The sequence below is a fragment of the Naegleria gruberi genome (genome assembly GCF_000004985.1).
Source record: "Naegleria gruberi genomic scaffold NAEGRscaffold_20, whole genome shotgun sequence".
Taxonomy (NCBI): Eukaryota; Heterolobosea; class Eutetramitea; order Acrasida; family Naegleriidae; genus Naegleria; species Naegleria gruberi.
The window spans coordinates 160,759-176,344 of record NW_003163307.1 but is presented as its reverse complement, the minus strand read 5'-3'; the positions used below and the strand labels follow the sequence as shown (position 1 = coordinate 176,344).

The 15,586-nt window shown below is 34.2% G+C and overlaps 4 protein-coding genes across 4 annotated transcripts; 2 read left to right on the top strand and 2 right to left on the bottom strand.

Moving 5' to 3' along the window:
* Positions 1-489: 489 nt before the first annotated feature.
* NAEGRDRAFT_5223 (uncharacterized protein) lies at positions 490-934 on the top strand (the record flags this gene model as incomplete). Its single annotated transcript, XM_002677924.1, has 2 exons — positions 490-771; positions 896-934. Coding segments are annotated over 2 exons (321 nt in total), but the record flags the coding sequence as incomplete, so codon positions are not given.
* Positions 935-1,746: 812 nt separating this feature from the next.
* On the bottom strand, positions 1,747-9,922 carry NAEGRDRAFT_79498 (uncharacterized protein; the record flags this gene model as incomplete). The annotated part of the gene is made up of 2 exons (XM_002677834.1): positions 1,747-9,383; positions 9,431-9,922. The coding sequence occupies 2 exons, from the start codon at positions 9,920-9,922 to the stop codon at positions 1,776-1,778; spliced, it is 8,100 nt and encodes a 2,699-aa protein (XP_002677880.1). The 3' UTR covers positions 1,747-1,775.
* Positions 9,923-10,889: 967 nt separating this feature from the next.
* On the top strand, positions 10,890-12,407 carry NAEGRDRAFT_1116 (uncharacterized protein; the record flags this gene model as incomplete). The annotated part of the gene is made up of 2 exons (XM_002677923.1): positions 10,890-11,603; positions 11,658-12,407. Coding segments are annotated over 2 exons (1,464 nt in total), but the record flags the coding sequence as incomplete, so codon positions are not given.
* Positions 12,408-13,496: 1,089 nt separating this feature from the next.
* NAEGRDRAFT_79497 (uncharacterized protein) lies at positions 13,497-14,373 on the bottom strand. Its single transcript, XM_002677833.1, has one exon. The coding sequence runs from the start codon at positions 14,328-14,330 to the stop codon at positions 13,572-13,574; it is 759 nt and encodes a 252-aa protein (XP_002677879.1). The 5' UTR covers positions 14,331-14,373; the 3' UTR covers positions 13,497-13,571.
* Positions 14,374-15,586: the final 1,213 nt, after the last annotated feature.

The following is a 15,586-nucleotide window of genomic DNA, read 5'->3' as shown; positions in this document are numbered from 1 at the left end:
TATTCCAAACTCCTGTCGACATGATATTTAAATTTCCATCCATTCAATAAACACAAATAAGCCATCGATAACATGGCATTCGATTGTAAAGAACCATACGAATGAATTTCCCTAATTTGTTGTGTTAAATATTCAACATCACTTGGATTGATGAGAAATTGCAACTTTCTCCACTTGTTTCCACTCACATACTTTGAAAACTCATCATTCCCAATAACATCTTGTGCAATGAATATTTCCCTTCCGAAGAGAGAATGTTTTTCTATTTGACAATCACATGATTTTTCAATGTTGTTAGAATATTGTCTGTTATATTGGTACTTTGAATCATTAATAAATAAATAATAATTTAAAGAAGCAGAGCAATTAATTAAAGATGCATTAAAAAGCCTCTTTTTACCAAAGAATTGATTTGCCGCCAATAAATGTTGTTTCACTTTTTGCATTTTTAAAAATTTAAAAAATAAAATGGCGCCATTTAATCCAAACATTACTTTAGAAGAGTTGAGAAAACTACACGAAGATTTCATAAACGAGAGAGAGTGGAAAAAGTATCACACCCCTCGTAATGTAACTCTCGCATTGGTAGGTGAGATTGGTGAGTTGGCTGAAATTTTCCAATGGAAATCGGATCAAATGTGTGAAGATGTGCAGCGAGACTTTTCTGATAAAGAGAAGGAAAATTTACAAGATGAATTATCGGATTGTTTATTCTACTTGTTGAGATTGTCTGATTTGTGTGGTGTTAATTTGCCTGAAGTTGCTTTTGAGGTTTGTTTTTGATTAAAGTATTTAATTAATAATATTTATATTACATTGAATATATTACTAATTAATTTGAACATTGATATACATTTTAAATTATTGGATAATTGATGATGATTTTATTAAACAGAAAATGAAGAAGAATGCTCTCAAGTATCCAGTTGGCAAATCATTAGGAAGATCCGACAAGTACACAACCTACCAACAACAACAAGATGCTGACGAAAAGAAGATTGAATCATCATCGGAAGAAGTTAAGAAGGATTGAGAATGTAAATAATAATACAATAACAACATATTTATTCAACTCTCTTACTACAAAACTTTTAATAAGAAAAAAATGTATGAAAGAATCTTCTCCAATTTTGAGCTTTCGGGTAGGTTCTCTCTGCTGATTATCATGATTTTATATTGAGGCAAATATAGTATTGGAGCAACAAATAAAAAACCTTGTGGCCAAACAAAAGGAAATGAAATTATATGTTAAGGAGGAATTTAAAAAGATTCAACTGAGATTGGAGAAGGAAGTGATGGACGCTCAACAAGAAGGAAATTCAAATACAGTACAAATGTAGGTAATTTAGCAATTTGTTGATGGATATCGGAACGTTTACATAGTATTGAAAAACTTGTCGATCAAACAAATATTCATACAAAATTGATTGAGGAAGAAATTGATAAGGATGTCAACATGCTCTCGGAAGAATTAAAATTACTAAAAGTATTGAGATATGAAAAGAATTATTGGAAGGAACTAGAATTGAAAATGGTTGTTGGTGAGGAGGAAATTATTGATATTGATGTCTTTACAAAGGATGTTGAGGCAAGATTTAACAAATCAAAGGAAGACTTGGATAATTTTATGAAAGAGCTGAGAAGGATGATTGATAGATTGGAATTTAAGGAAATTACCGACCTCCTTCTGACAAGTTATGTCGTGAACTGAATCAAATAGTGTACATAATTCAAACAACTAAGATATCTAGAAAATACATATATTAATAATTTATTTAAATAAGGTTATTCTTAATCTTGTTACTCAATTCAGAACAGTGAGAACTTTCTAAAAATTGTTGATACAAATCTAATAATTGAGCTTGAACTGTTGTCACAATTTCAGAGAATAAATCAGTGGATGGATTAATGACATTCTCTCTATACTTGGAAAGAACTGCTTGCTTTTGATTGTCATTCAAAACATTGGAGTTTTCTTGATTGACATATTGTTGGACTATTCTCTTTGCAAATACAGCTCTTTGAATGGAATCTGTTGCCTTCTCATACTTGAGGGCAGATACACAGAAATCGAGTGCTTCAGTATTATCTGACTTGGTGAGTGCAAAGTTCTTGAAATACATGGCATAGCTTTCATTGTATAATAAATTAGCAAGATCAGGAATACGATTAGTCTTATCAAGAGAAGGAGAGGAGGAAGAGGAAGGTTGTGGAGGTGGATTAGAAAGCATGCTAATAGAATAGATTTTCTCTGGAACAATATCTGGGAGGGGAATTGAAATATGAGAATCAACTGGCGGTGGTACATTGTGATGTTCTGGAATAATAACAGGGATATTTGTAGGGATAGTTGGGTTATGAGAATTATCAGAAACATTACTAGGAGGATTGATAGAAGGAGAAATTAATCTTGGGGTTTGTATAGGAAGAGTGTTTGGAACATATGCTGATGACGTAGTTGCAACACTAACTGCAGGGTTAGAGACTTTACGAGCAGAGGTTGGTTTGATAGAGAGAACTTTTGGTCTGTCATTCTTGTTACTGAGACCGTAGGACTCCTCAACGAGTATCTTCAATCTATTACACAAAACCTTTTGTTGGGTACCATCAACAATGGCCTTTGGAGTATATTTGCAAATATCATTCAATCTTTGAACATCTTCAGAGTTGTACTTGAGTAATTGCTTAAAGTCTTTCACAGCAGGATTCAAAACCTCAGAAAGGAATGAGCTGGCAACAGATGTATCTGAAGTAATTGCCAACTTGTAGAGCAAGGCAAATGCATTAGCTTCTTTTGGTGAATATCTGACCAGAGAAGATACAAGGAGGAGAATAGAATCTCTAAGTCTTGATGTACTTGTCAAGTACATGTTTGTCAAAACATCAGCAGCATGAATAGCATATTCTACATTGACAAAGAATTTTACCAGTTCTGAACAAACTTTGTTAGAGAAATCGATAGGAGAAATAGTTTCAAGCTTGGTGAAACAATCAAAGAGAGGGCTTGACAATTCTTCTCTCATACACTTGATGAGATTTTGACAAACAAGACTATCCAATTCACAAATAAAGTATGGCATGAGTGATATGAGAATAGTAAAGAGCTTTCTATCTGGAACGTCATCAAGCATGTGGGAAGGATTTGCCTTCATAAAGATTAAGATCAAGTCCAAAACCTTTTGTTGCACAACCTTATTTGGTATTTGTTCAGCCAAAATATAGATTAAACCTCTCCAGCTTCTATCAGCAATGTATCTGTCCAATTCAGTCTTTACAACTTTTTCATTATCAACTAAGAAGTACTTTAAGAAGCAGGCTTCATTATCCTTGAGAACATACAAACAATCAACAATAGCAGCAACATACTCATTATTGGCGTTTGCATTTGTTGCTGTGAGAAGGGAAACAAGGTACCAGAATACATGTTTGTAGTCCAAGGCGGAGCTTCTGCTAATAATCAAGTGCAAAACATCTAATGCAAGAATCTTTGAATCGGTGAGAACCTCACTGTTTGAAATATTGGATACTCTATTAGCCAGTGACAGGGATGCTTGTGTTGAGTTTGTATCTGATGATTCTGTGAATACGTAGGCACAATGAAGTACTCTGTACAAAACTGATGATGTGAGTGAGACACTCTTGGTTTGATGGAGAGAGAAGTAGAAAATGCTCAAATAATTGTGAATGAAAGCAACGTTCTTGGTTTCTCTTGTGGCCATTTCGAGGGCATGTTGAGCGAAATGGTCAACCAATGAAGATCCAACAGAAGATTCAATACAATCTACAAGTATCTTGATGAGATAACCAGCACTGATTGAGCCCTGTACCGTTGTGAATGGAACCAATGATTCAACATCCAATTGGGAGAGCTTTGAAGATTGATGGTCAATGAGGCAATCAACCCAATTGATAACAATAACCTTGTCCTTCAATAATTTGATGAGCAACAACCAGTACTTTCTTGTCAATAATTGAGAACTGGTGTGGGACATTAAACTCAAAAGCATACTGGTGAAAAGGTTGTGGGCATATTCGTTCATTCCGTCCATTCTTATTAAAGCATAAACCAAAATAATGTGAGCTTGCTCCAATACCACAGTCTTGTGTTCATTGTGACAGACAATATCGTGTAACAAACACATGATCGCATCACCATAATTATCATCACAAGAGGTTATGTTGCCGAGTAAAAGTTGGAGGGTTAGTTTTGGTTGAACTGAGAAGAGAGCCAAAGCAGTTCCTCTGCATACTGTTTCAATATCATACTTGGTCTTCTTATCCTTTTCAATATCATAGGCATTGGAGAGGAGAGCCTTGATGTAATCTATAATCATTACAAGATTTCTTGGATATTTGAGATCAATAGAATAATCTAATCCCATGATTTGATTAGATTGTTCTGCAAGTGGATTCATGAGGATTCCACCTTGTTGGCATACTTCTTGCCAAATGAATTGTAAATCCTTTGTAACTCCAATAGATCTTTGAATTTCCAATGAGAATTTGATAATGACATGTATAACTTCGTTAATATCCATTGGAGGAGGTATTGGACAAACTTCCAAGTACTTGCCCCAAGGTTTGAGTATATTGACCAAAAATGACTTTCTTTGAGTAACAGCTACAGTAGGTAAGTATTTGAATGCTTCTAAGAACAATCTATTACTCCAGAAACTAACCAATGTAGAAACAGCATCAGAAACTCTAAGAGCATATTCCAAGGTAGTTGAATTGGTTCTCAGTGAAACATCTAAAATTTCCAATTCAGCCATTACTCTTTCTTTTTGGGTAGGATTGATTGTCTTTTCCACTTCATCAACACAAAAGTTGTTATGTACCAAAGCCCAAACAACTTCACCAGCTTTAGAGTGAACAGAATCATATGGATGGTTCAACAAATAGAGCATCAAGAGCAAAATGGAGAAGATATTCTTTTGTATCACTGTGTGAATGATATCATCTTCATTGAGGAATGATGGAGCACCTTCGAATAATTCTTGACCCTTCAGTGTTAACATCCACTCCAAACGATCTTCATTTGTACAATAGTGTGGTGCAAAGGCAGTGCTGCTTGGAAGTAAATTGTCATAGATTGCATTAATATACACTTCGGAAATGTCATCATCGGTGGTTGTGTAAATTGTTGAAATAAACTCTGTAAATAAATGTTCAAAGTGGTGACAAAGAACACCGTCCAACATTCTGTATCCTTGGAGTTCTGAAGAAATAAAAAAGGTTTGATAATCAAATGTTGAATTAGAGAATAAGGTAGGAATAGGATCCACCTTCAAAATACTGGAAATACCTCTGTAGCAAAGATGTTTCAATTTGACTGAGAGAATGTTTGCATATTCACCCCTCCAATATTCTTTGGCTTTCTCATCCTTCAATCTTTCAACAGTTACATCAGCCACTTGTTGCATTTGAGTTATCTTATCCAAACATTCTCTGAGACTGTTGATGGAATTCACACGGGCATCTTCTTGCCAAACATTTCCGTTTCTCAAGAAGAGAGCATTTGTAATTTTGATAGATTTTTGTCTGGTTTGACTATTCTTTGTAAGGAATAATGTCTTGGCAATATTATTCAAAGCAGCTGCATTGTTTGCATACGAATGGAAAATACAATACAAATGGAATGGATCCTTAATTTTCACATCTCTCTCAGAAGCAAGTATACCATAAGATTTTTGAATCAAATCGGATGCTTGTCTTAGGAATTGAGAAAAGATGGATAGATATTTCACCAATTTGGCAAAACTTTGAGTTTGTGTAATACTGTTCAAAATTCTTGCAATATCCTTAAGGGCAATAATAGTAGTAACGGATACCTTCTTTTCTCTCTTATTTTCCAAGAATGAATAGAGTATGTCCATTAAAGTTGGCAGAGATTGATAATTAAAGCAGGAGCAAATATTTACAATGGCTCTGTGGTGCCAAACTTCTTCAGAACAAAGGAACTTATCGAAAAGATCTATTTGTTTCAACGTGTTTTTGACAATTCCTCTATAGTTCTCTAAAGCTGCAAGCATATTTTGATCCTCTGGATTAGGAACACCGCACAGGGATGACATTAAGCAAAGTGAATCTGTCCAAAGTGGGGCATACTTTTCATCTTCGAGTGCTAACTCAGATACTCCTATACAAAAGTCCTTAATTAAAAATAACAAGTCAGGATACATTTTGCAATTTTGCTCGGCTAAAGTTTCTCCAATGAAACCTAAAATGTAGGTATAGAGAACAGTTGCTGCTGTTTCACTTTGAGAAACACTTTCCAAACTCTCTCTTTCTAACTTGAGCAACAAATCGTCAGACATGATGTACTCATCAACACCCATAGCATCTCTAACTTCAATCTTTCTAATAGATCTTTGAATGATTGTAGATTGATTTTCTATGATAATTCTATAGCTCAATCCAGATACATGTTCATAGAACAAGTTAGAGATGACTGAAAGGCATTCTAGTGCTGTCAATCTCAACTGTCTATCAACAAAGCACATACTAATTAAACAACCGGCCTCAAGTTTGAAAATCCATGCATCAATACTACGGTCAATGTTAGCCTTGTCCTCGGACCAAATTCCAATGAGTTGAATAATATTCTTTAACAAGTATTTGATACTTTTCACCTCATCAAATTGTTTCAATTGATAAATAAGCAATTCTGTTAATTTCTTAATTATTGACGATCTCAATAATGGATGTTGCTTCATAGTTTCCTGTAAAGCAGCAGAAGTGGCTTGTGCAATGGTTACATCTCCACATATCAAGAAGTTGCCCAAAAAGTTTTCCAACTTGTCGTAGGCTAATATATCCTCACTAGCAAACAGTGGCAATGTAGAAATACTGTGGATAAGAATCTTTACAAGTCCATATCTTTCCTTCTTTAACTTTTCTTCTTTTGTTGTCTTTCTCTTTTCTAATTGTTGCTCATTGGATGCCTGTGTAGATGAAGAACTAGTAACTGATGGATAACGATTCAGAGTATTACTGAAATCAGAAGTTGTTGCTGTCTTACGTCTCATTAGAGGTTTGAAAATATCAGTTTCTGAGGCACCCTTTTTGGTCAATTTTCTGACACGAGGGCTAACAGGCATTACATTAGCTGATGCAGAAGAAAGATTATGGTCAGTATCAGAAATTGTACTAGCACTAGTAGCACTTGAGTTGAAACTATAATTATCGTCCTGTCTTTCTGATGATGTTGATTTGAATATATAAATATCGCTATCATTGTCACTTTCGTCTTGAATGAAAGTAATAGTATTCTCTGGTTTTACAACTGGAAGGTCAAAATCAGCATATTGCAAGATTGAAACATTCATACGTTCATTACAGTGCTCTAGTACTTTCTTCAAATAGAAGCCCTCTGCCTTGAAACCACTCAAAAGTGATGTAAATGAGCTCTGTCTCTTGATTGATTCTATTTCAGATTCACAACTCAAAACATCAACATTGTAGGAATCCTTTGCATTGTTTTGCATAGCCTTCAATACTCGGAAAGCAGCTACAGAGAAGAGACTATTCTTTTGGAAGTCACGGCTCAGATACTTTCTGACAATTCCATCTGGTCCCAAAACACTTTCAATGTCATGAGAGGCAATTCTCATAATCAAGAGCATTAAAAAGAAGGAAGTAGTATCGAATAGCTCCGCCTCAATACTGACGTTCAATTTTTGCAAGAATGCTTGAACACTGACAAGAACTTTCTTCATCACTTCGGTATATTTCGACTTGGAGGTTTGGTCCTCAGTAAAGTATGAGATATTCTTGTCTGTTTCAGAATACACCAAGTCAACGAATGGTTTGTTCTTTAAAAGCTTGTTACTATATGGACCTCCAATAAATGTAAATGGCGACATGTTTCTATCCACATTGTATTTGTCCTTAGTAATAACACACAAGGAGTAAAGAGCTTGATTTAACAAGGAAGTTTGATCTTTCTTTTTGAGAGCAAATTCAATAACTTCATCTGCCAATTTGGAAGCATGATTATTGTGGAATTGAAAAGTGGCATGTTTAACAATCAAGGATTTGAGAATCATAGATTCACCTTTTGATGATCCTTTTTGACCAATCTTGCTCTTTTCAAAAGAGTTGGCCAAATTATAAACCTTCAAGTTGAAATCTTCCAATAAATTGCAATTTTCTTCCAATTCAAAATCAAGTTGGGAATAGACAGTTTGCAAAACTGCTAGAGCACAATTTCTCAAAGTTATTGAGGATTTAACAATCTTTTCATGCTCCGAGAGTTTGAGCAAGGTATCTAAAAGCTCACGTGTAGCACCAGCACTGTCGGTAAGGTCTATATCTATATACTTGAGGGATTGTAAGTAGCATTTTGTGAGCCCTTTTTCAACCTTCTTATTAACTCTTGAAAGGAAGAAGGAGCACACTTCTGTTAAATTTCTTCTTGACAATCTTCTCAAAACAAATGCCCATTGATCATTAATTACAGATTGCATTTGTTTCCAAACTGTATAAATTTTAGCATTTGTATGAGTTTCAAAGATGACAATATCAAAACAATAGCCCATAATATTTTCTGTTACGTGAGAGTCAACAATATTTGGATGATAGCTCTTCAATATAATAGAGAATACATCACTGACAACGAGCCATATTAAAATGTTAATGGATTGAACAAGAACGTGAGTTTTTTCTTCACCAGATAAATTAAGTTTTTGAATTAATCTGGAGGTGAATCTTGTGTACGACCATTCAGGAATGGCAACCTCAGAGGTTGAAGATTGAAGCCAATCCAATAAAAGTTGGCAATATAGTTGGCAACTCTTTTCAAAAGTTGTCTCTTTAAATAATTTCAAGTGTTTCAGATACCCTTCAGAATTTCTAAAACTAAAGAGTTTGGTAAAATTAACATCCTCCTTTTTCTTTTCCTTCATTTCTGCTAGTACTTGATAAGGTATTAATTTAGAACTTTCAATAAATTCATTTTCGACATATTGTTGGAATTCCATTAAAATACTCGCAGCTACTGAGACAACAAATCCTTTTTCATTAACTTGGAAAAGATATTTTGACTGTTGTTCGAAATCATCTCCAAGTTTAAGTGATCTTTTGGCTAGATTAGTTTCTGGTGTTCTTCCTCCACTTGGAACAGCCAACCCATTAGTATGTGAAGAATAGGTTGAATTAGATGATCGGGCTGTACTTGTTGTGTTTTGTTTTCCAGTATTTGGTGTTGTTGTAACAGAAATTTCAAAAGAAGGAGTAGTATTGACAGGACCTGGAACAATATTATCAGACGATGATGAGCTGGTGAGGGTCAACTTTGGAACAATGCTTGGTCTATTATTTACAGGGCTATTGCCATTAGAAGGTGGTTGTGGAGGAGGGGAAAGTACCATAACAACATCATGCTAAAATTTGGTCAATTAGAAACAAGTTTGTCTAATTTCATACTTACTGGATTTTCTTTTGTCATTTTGTCATCAGATTCATCACTACTGGTATATTCATCAATTTCTTCCTTTGCAACAAATTTTGGTTGTGTGACAATATTTGGAGTGGTAGAATTGGTAGGGATAGAATTAGGGACTAGATTTGGCACATTCAGAGAAGGTAAAGATGGTGGAGGTCTAAAAGGAGGTTGAATGTTGTCTTCCTCTTCTTCATCGGATGAATCTTCCAATGATGAGCAAGCTTGTAATTCTGGTGGCTGGATGGTAGGGTCCGAGTCTTTTTGATGGCCATTATTATTCTCTGAATATTCTTCTATCTGATTTTCATCCACAGCCGATATCGATGATGATGACGAAGAAGAAGAAGGAACATTTGCTATTACTTTTGATGAATTATTTTCCTCTTCATTCAGATGATTATCATCAATTGATTGGACTATAATTGGTCCTGGAGGTATTGGAATATCGCAACTTCCATCATCACTACTATCATCCATCTTGTTGTTATTGTTGTTGATGATCAATAAATAAATTAATAAACTTCAAGTTAATTTCTCTAAATTCTCCCACACTGCTAATATAGAAGAGACGATCTCACCCGTATATTGAAACACACTGATGATTGTGGTGGTCAGAAAAGAGGAGGTGAGGGAGGTGAGGAAGATTGAAGGAAAAAGGCGCCGTCTGATGCAGAAAATCGAAAGCCTTCCTTTAAGAAATTTTTTCTTTAGAATTTCTGTTTGGACTTTTTCAGTCTGAAGTCAAGACAAGTCGAGTTTCTTCGCTGCTTGGAAGTACGATATTCGATATTGGAGTTGATGATTAGGATTTGACATTGATGGGGGATATTGAATAGGGAATGCAACCAGGTTTGGTTTGGCTTTGTTGCTGTAGTGTGGAAGGCGGAAGAAGATAATGGAGTCGTTGTCCTTTTGGAACTATCAAGTTGGAGAGTTTACAGTTAGTAATAGTTATGGAATTTTGTAATGGTTGGAAAAAATATCCAACAATGGATAAAGAGTTTATTGAAAATCTTTGAAAATGATTAACAAATCCTCTTAATACCCTGCCTTACTAATACTGAGTGAAATTTGAATTGTAATCTCTAATATTCGATTGACAGTGTGAATATTTTTGGATAATCCATTTTCATTCACAAACTTTCCTGAAGAAAAAACAACCAAATTCAAGTTATTCAACATGCTACCATCATCGGAACACAATGAAAATGGTGCAAATCACCAGCAGCACAATTCTCTGCCCTCCATTACTTCGGAATCTACATTGACTTCTGTTGATTCACGATATCCACTCACATTTGATGAGAATGTTCAAGAGGAAAATCAACAAGATGGGATGAACAGAGTCAATTCAAAAGTTGACATGCAAAATGATGAAAAAACAGATAATTTGGATGACATTCCGATGGCCTTTCGAATGAAATTTACTTTAAAAAGAATATTTATGAAAAAATCATGTATTCCATGTTATGGAATGATTACTGACATACGGAGGAGAGCTCCTCATTATATCAATGATTTCACACAAGGTTTCCATCCAACAGTTCTTGCCTCAGCCCTATTCATGTTATTTTCGAGTATTTTCCCTGCTTTAAGTTTTGGAGTTTTGCTTTCTAAAAGTACTGAAAATCAATTAGGAGTTATGGAAGTACTATTTGCAACCTCTTTAAGTGGAATTATATTTTCATTAATTTCTGGTCAACCATTAGTGATTGTTGGAGTGACTGGACCTATTTGTGTCTTTTGCATCACAATATTTGATATTTGTAAGAGAGCTGAAATACCCTTCCTGCCATGGCTGTCAATTATTGGATTTTTCACAAGTTTTTTGTGTTTCATGATTGCTGTTTTGAATTTATCAACGCTGGTGAAATATGTTTCAAGATTTACTGCTGAAATATTTGGATGTTTAATTGGAGTGATTTATATTGTGGGAGCAGTTGAGGATATTGTTGAGTATTTCAATAACTTTAGTTTGGATTCTGCCTTATTATCATTTATTATTTCGATTGGATCATTTTACGTTTCCTATCAATTACATTACTCAACTACTTGGATTTATTTTCCAAATTTCATTGTAAAGATTTTAAAGGCCTATGCTGTTGCCATTAGTGTTGGAATATTTACAGGAATTTCACACCTTCCAGTTTTTGATCAGGTTGAAATTCCCTTCTTGAATGTTCCTTCAACATTTGAACCAACTTTTGGAGAGAGGAATGGTTCATGGCTGGTCAATTACTCCAGCTTGCCATTGTGGTCGATTTTTGCAGCCATCATTCCAGCATCCATTTTGGCAGCTTTGATTTTCTTTGATCACAACATTTCTTCACTCCTCTCTCAAAAGAAGGAGTTTAATTTGAAGAAGGGAAGTGCATTTCATTGGGATTTATTCGTGTGTGGATTGAATATTTTGGTTTGCTCATTGGTGGGAATTCCCTTCACTCATGGACTCATTCCACAAGCTCCTCTTCATGTAACCAGTTTAGGTAGAGTGGAAATGAAAGAATTACCGAATGGAAAGAAGAAGGAAGTGATTGGCTCAGTTCGTGAGAATAGAGTTTCAAATTTTCTTCATGCTCTTATCATTGGAGTGTTAATGATGTATGGACAGGTAGTTCTGAAAACAATTCCAAAGGGTGCCATGACTGGCATTTTCCTCTATATGGGATTTACTTCATTCGATGGAAATCAAATGATGGATAGAATCAAACTCTGGTTTGTAAGAAGTTCACAAAGGAAAGAATTGCATTCTCCCTATGTTAATACTCTTCCATTATTTCACAATATTGTCTTTACATGTATTCAAATGGGTTTTCTTGGAATTATTTATGCCATTACTGAATCACCTGCTGCATTGTCATTTCCAATCTTGATTTTGATATTGGTTCCTATTCGAATGTGGCTTGTACCATTCCTTTTCACTAGGAGGCAATTGTACTATTTGGATAATGAAGAAGATGAACCAGAAGAGTATGAAGAAGATGGAAGACATCAAAGGAGAGTTCTTGTTGATATTTTAAATGATTGTGTGATTTCTCCAATTGTTTCTAATATCAGAAAATTTTACAAATCAACAAGTGAGAAATACAGAACTATCAGAACAACAATCTCACAAAAGATTTCACTCTTCAAAATGAAAATGAATCAAATATTGAAATTGAAAGGTTCAAGATTTGAAATTCAAACTGATTTGGATTGAATGAATTCAAAAACAGGATTAACTTTAAAAAACGAAACTCTGTATTGTTTATTAAACAATCATTTCAATAAAATTGTGGTTAAGTATTCTCCCTTAAAAACAAAGGCCCTAGTTTTGTAGTGTTGTTGTGTGGACTCTAGTCCAATAAGTTATTATTTACAAAATTGTTACAATATAAATTTCACCAAGTAATTCTTCCAAAAGAAAAGGAATTACACATTAAACATTCCTTCAATCTCATGCAAAGGAATGTCCTTCAAAAAGCATTCTTTCATCTGCCATTATTAATTAGAAACATTCGGTTTGTTACTAGTGGTGTACAATTGAAACTTGGTTGGAGGACTACTCGACAAGCCACTATCATCACCTCCATTTCCACCACTACTAGCATGAATAGATGGTCTGATAGAGAGTGGTTGGGATGAGTTGAGGAAGGATTCTCTCTTTGGCTTTTTAGTTTGAGTGGTATTATGAACCAAGGTATAGAATGTGCTGTACATAATGTTGTTGTGGTTTGTTTGTTTGTTTGTTTTGAAAATGCTTGATCAGAGCAATGCAGATCTTAAAGGAGGACTAGGAAAAGTAGTTTTTTGGTCTGCTTCAAAGAGATAAAAAATTGAAAGAGGTTGGTTGAGGATCTTTTTTTTAGTTTGATTTTTTTGTTGTAAAAATAGATGGACGAGTTGTTTGAGGTTATTAATAGAGAGTGAGGACGTCGCTTTTCAGTGATGAATAAGGTTGGAACTTGTTCATGGAAAATCACAATTGCAACTCTGTGATTGACTGTAGTGAAATTGAGATTATATTGAGACTAGTTCAAGAATTGATTTTTGCTTTGTTTGAAGAATATTCGAAAGGAAAGCAGATTAGTTTTATAATTTATTAGTTTTTACAATTAGTGATACAGTATGATACAGAACTTGTGGATTATTGACATGAGGAAAAGACTGGGCAATTGAGTGGAAGTCTGAAAACAGATGGATCAACATTTGTTGCTTGATTGAAAGCATTTTGAAGTAAACTAGTATCATCATGAACAAATTCAATACTTAGTGGGAAACAGGTTGACTTGTCCATAGATTTGCTTCTAACAGTCCATTGAGAGAAGAAGAATTGATTTGGAACAGAGTTGACAAAAACATTGGTTGCTTCAAAATCACCAATCTTTCCAACTGAACTTGTTTGTTCTAAACTGTAACATGTCTTATCCCAGGTCAATTTGGTAAGTCTGCAAGAGCATGCACCATTGACAATATTATATTCGAAATCCTTTTCACCCAATCTGAAAGTAATTTGGCTTGTCTTGAGAACTTGACCTTCAGCATTTGTTCCATTAGAATCAATTCTCATTCTCAATGTCTTTCTATCATGATAATAATTGACAGTAGAAGTTTCAATTCTCATCATTGAAACACCTTGAACTTGCATATTCTTTCTGTTCAATCCATTGGTCATACTCAATGAATAGGTATCTGGAAGACAACATCTATTATCAGAATTCTTCTGAATGTAATTTTTCCAAGTGGATTCAAAACTACTCCTCACCTTCTCATCCTTGACAAGACTCAAACTAATGGCTTGAATTGGCATTGATAATTGAATCAATAAGAGAATGGCCATCATTATGAATGTTGTTAATAAGCAAACTGATCTTTTGCTAGCTAATTGATTGATTGAGAAGTTCATCTTCTTTTGAATTGTTTTAATATATTATGTTTAAGTTATTGTATTTGTTTTGTTTTTTTGATATTAAAGATGATATCCATTGTGCAGTTTTTAATGGCCATTTTCCACTGTCCCAAATTTTGATAAAAACCCGAGGTTGAGCTTTTCGCGTTTTTACTTGGGACCTCGCTTTTGTAAAATGATCTTTCTTTGGAACAGCTTAATGTCTATTGAGTTGATTTTGGTGGTGATGCTCTCGGTCACATTACTCGAAGAATTTAAATCGTAAATTTTGAATATGGAAGGAGGCATGATCATGTTGGATAATTTTCCAAGTTGGATCATCAATGAATTTAAATTCGAGTTCAAGAGATGGATCTACATGAAGGTGATTTACAGAGAGGATTCTAGGCATGATTTAGATTTGCTTTTCGACTAGCTAATATTTGGGAATACTTGTTTTCACTGTGAATTGATTATTGCAATTTACAGTTGTTAATTGTGCTGATGACATCAAGTGATAACATATTAAAATTAAATTTGAATTATTTTCTTATTTAGTTATTTATCTTTATTAATAACTTTCCTCAACCTTTGAACTGTATATTCCACTCACTTTTGTTATAGACATTCAGATCAAGTATAGAATACACTCGTATTTACAGTTTCACAAAATAAGCGATCTGCTAATAAGGATCAACTCAACAAATAATACAATCCATCATTTTCGTTGTAATCTTCCACACTACAGCTGCAGATGATTCAACAAAAATTATTATACAATGCATATTGTTGTATGACGATCATCATTTTGTATGAATACTATTTCTTTCGAATCTTGTCAATCCATTATCCAAAATAGTAGCACTCCTCACCAATTAGAATTTTCTCAGTCTCAACTTTACAAAGTATCCAAAAGGACTTGATCATTAGAAATGACTTTAAGGTAACATTGGTTTACAATATCATTAATCCACTACACCTCAATATTGTGTCATCAATTATTACATTTTATTGTAAAGTGTTCAAAGACTGCAACATCATTTAACATTAAAAATAGTTTGGTGTTCTCTTATGGAGGTGTAAATGGATGAAATGAAGTGAAAAATCGAGTTGTAACCACAACATCACTTACAGTTCCTAATTCCTTGAGGCATCATTCATCAGATACTTCACAATGATTTTTACCTTCATGTTCAGATTTGAAACACGTTTTCAACAATAAGAATATTCTTTGATAAATTATCTGTTAAAAGCAAAATTACAGCGTCCTCACC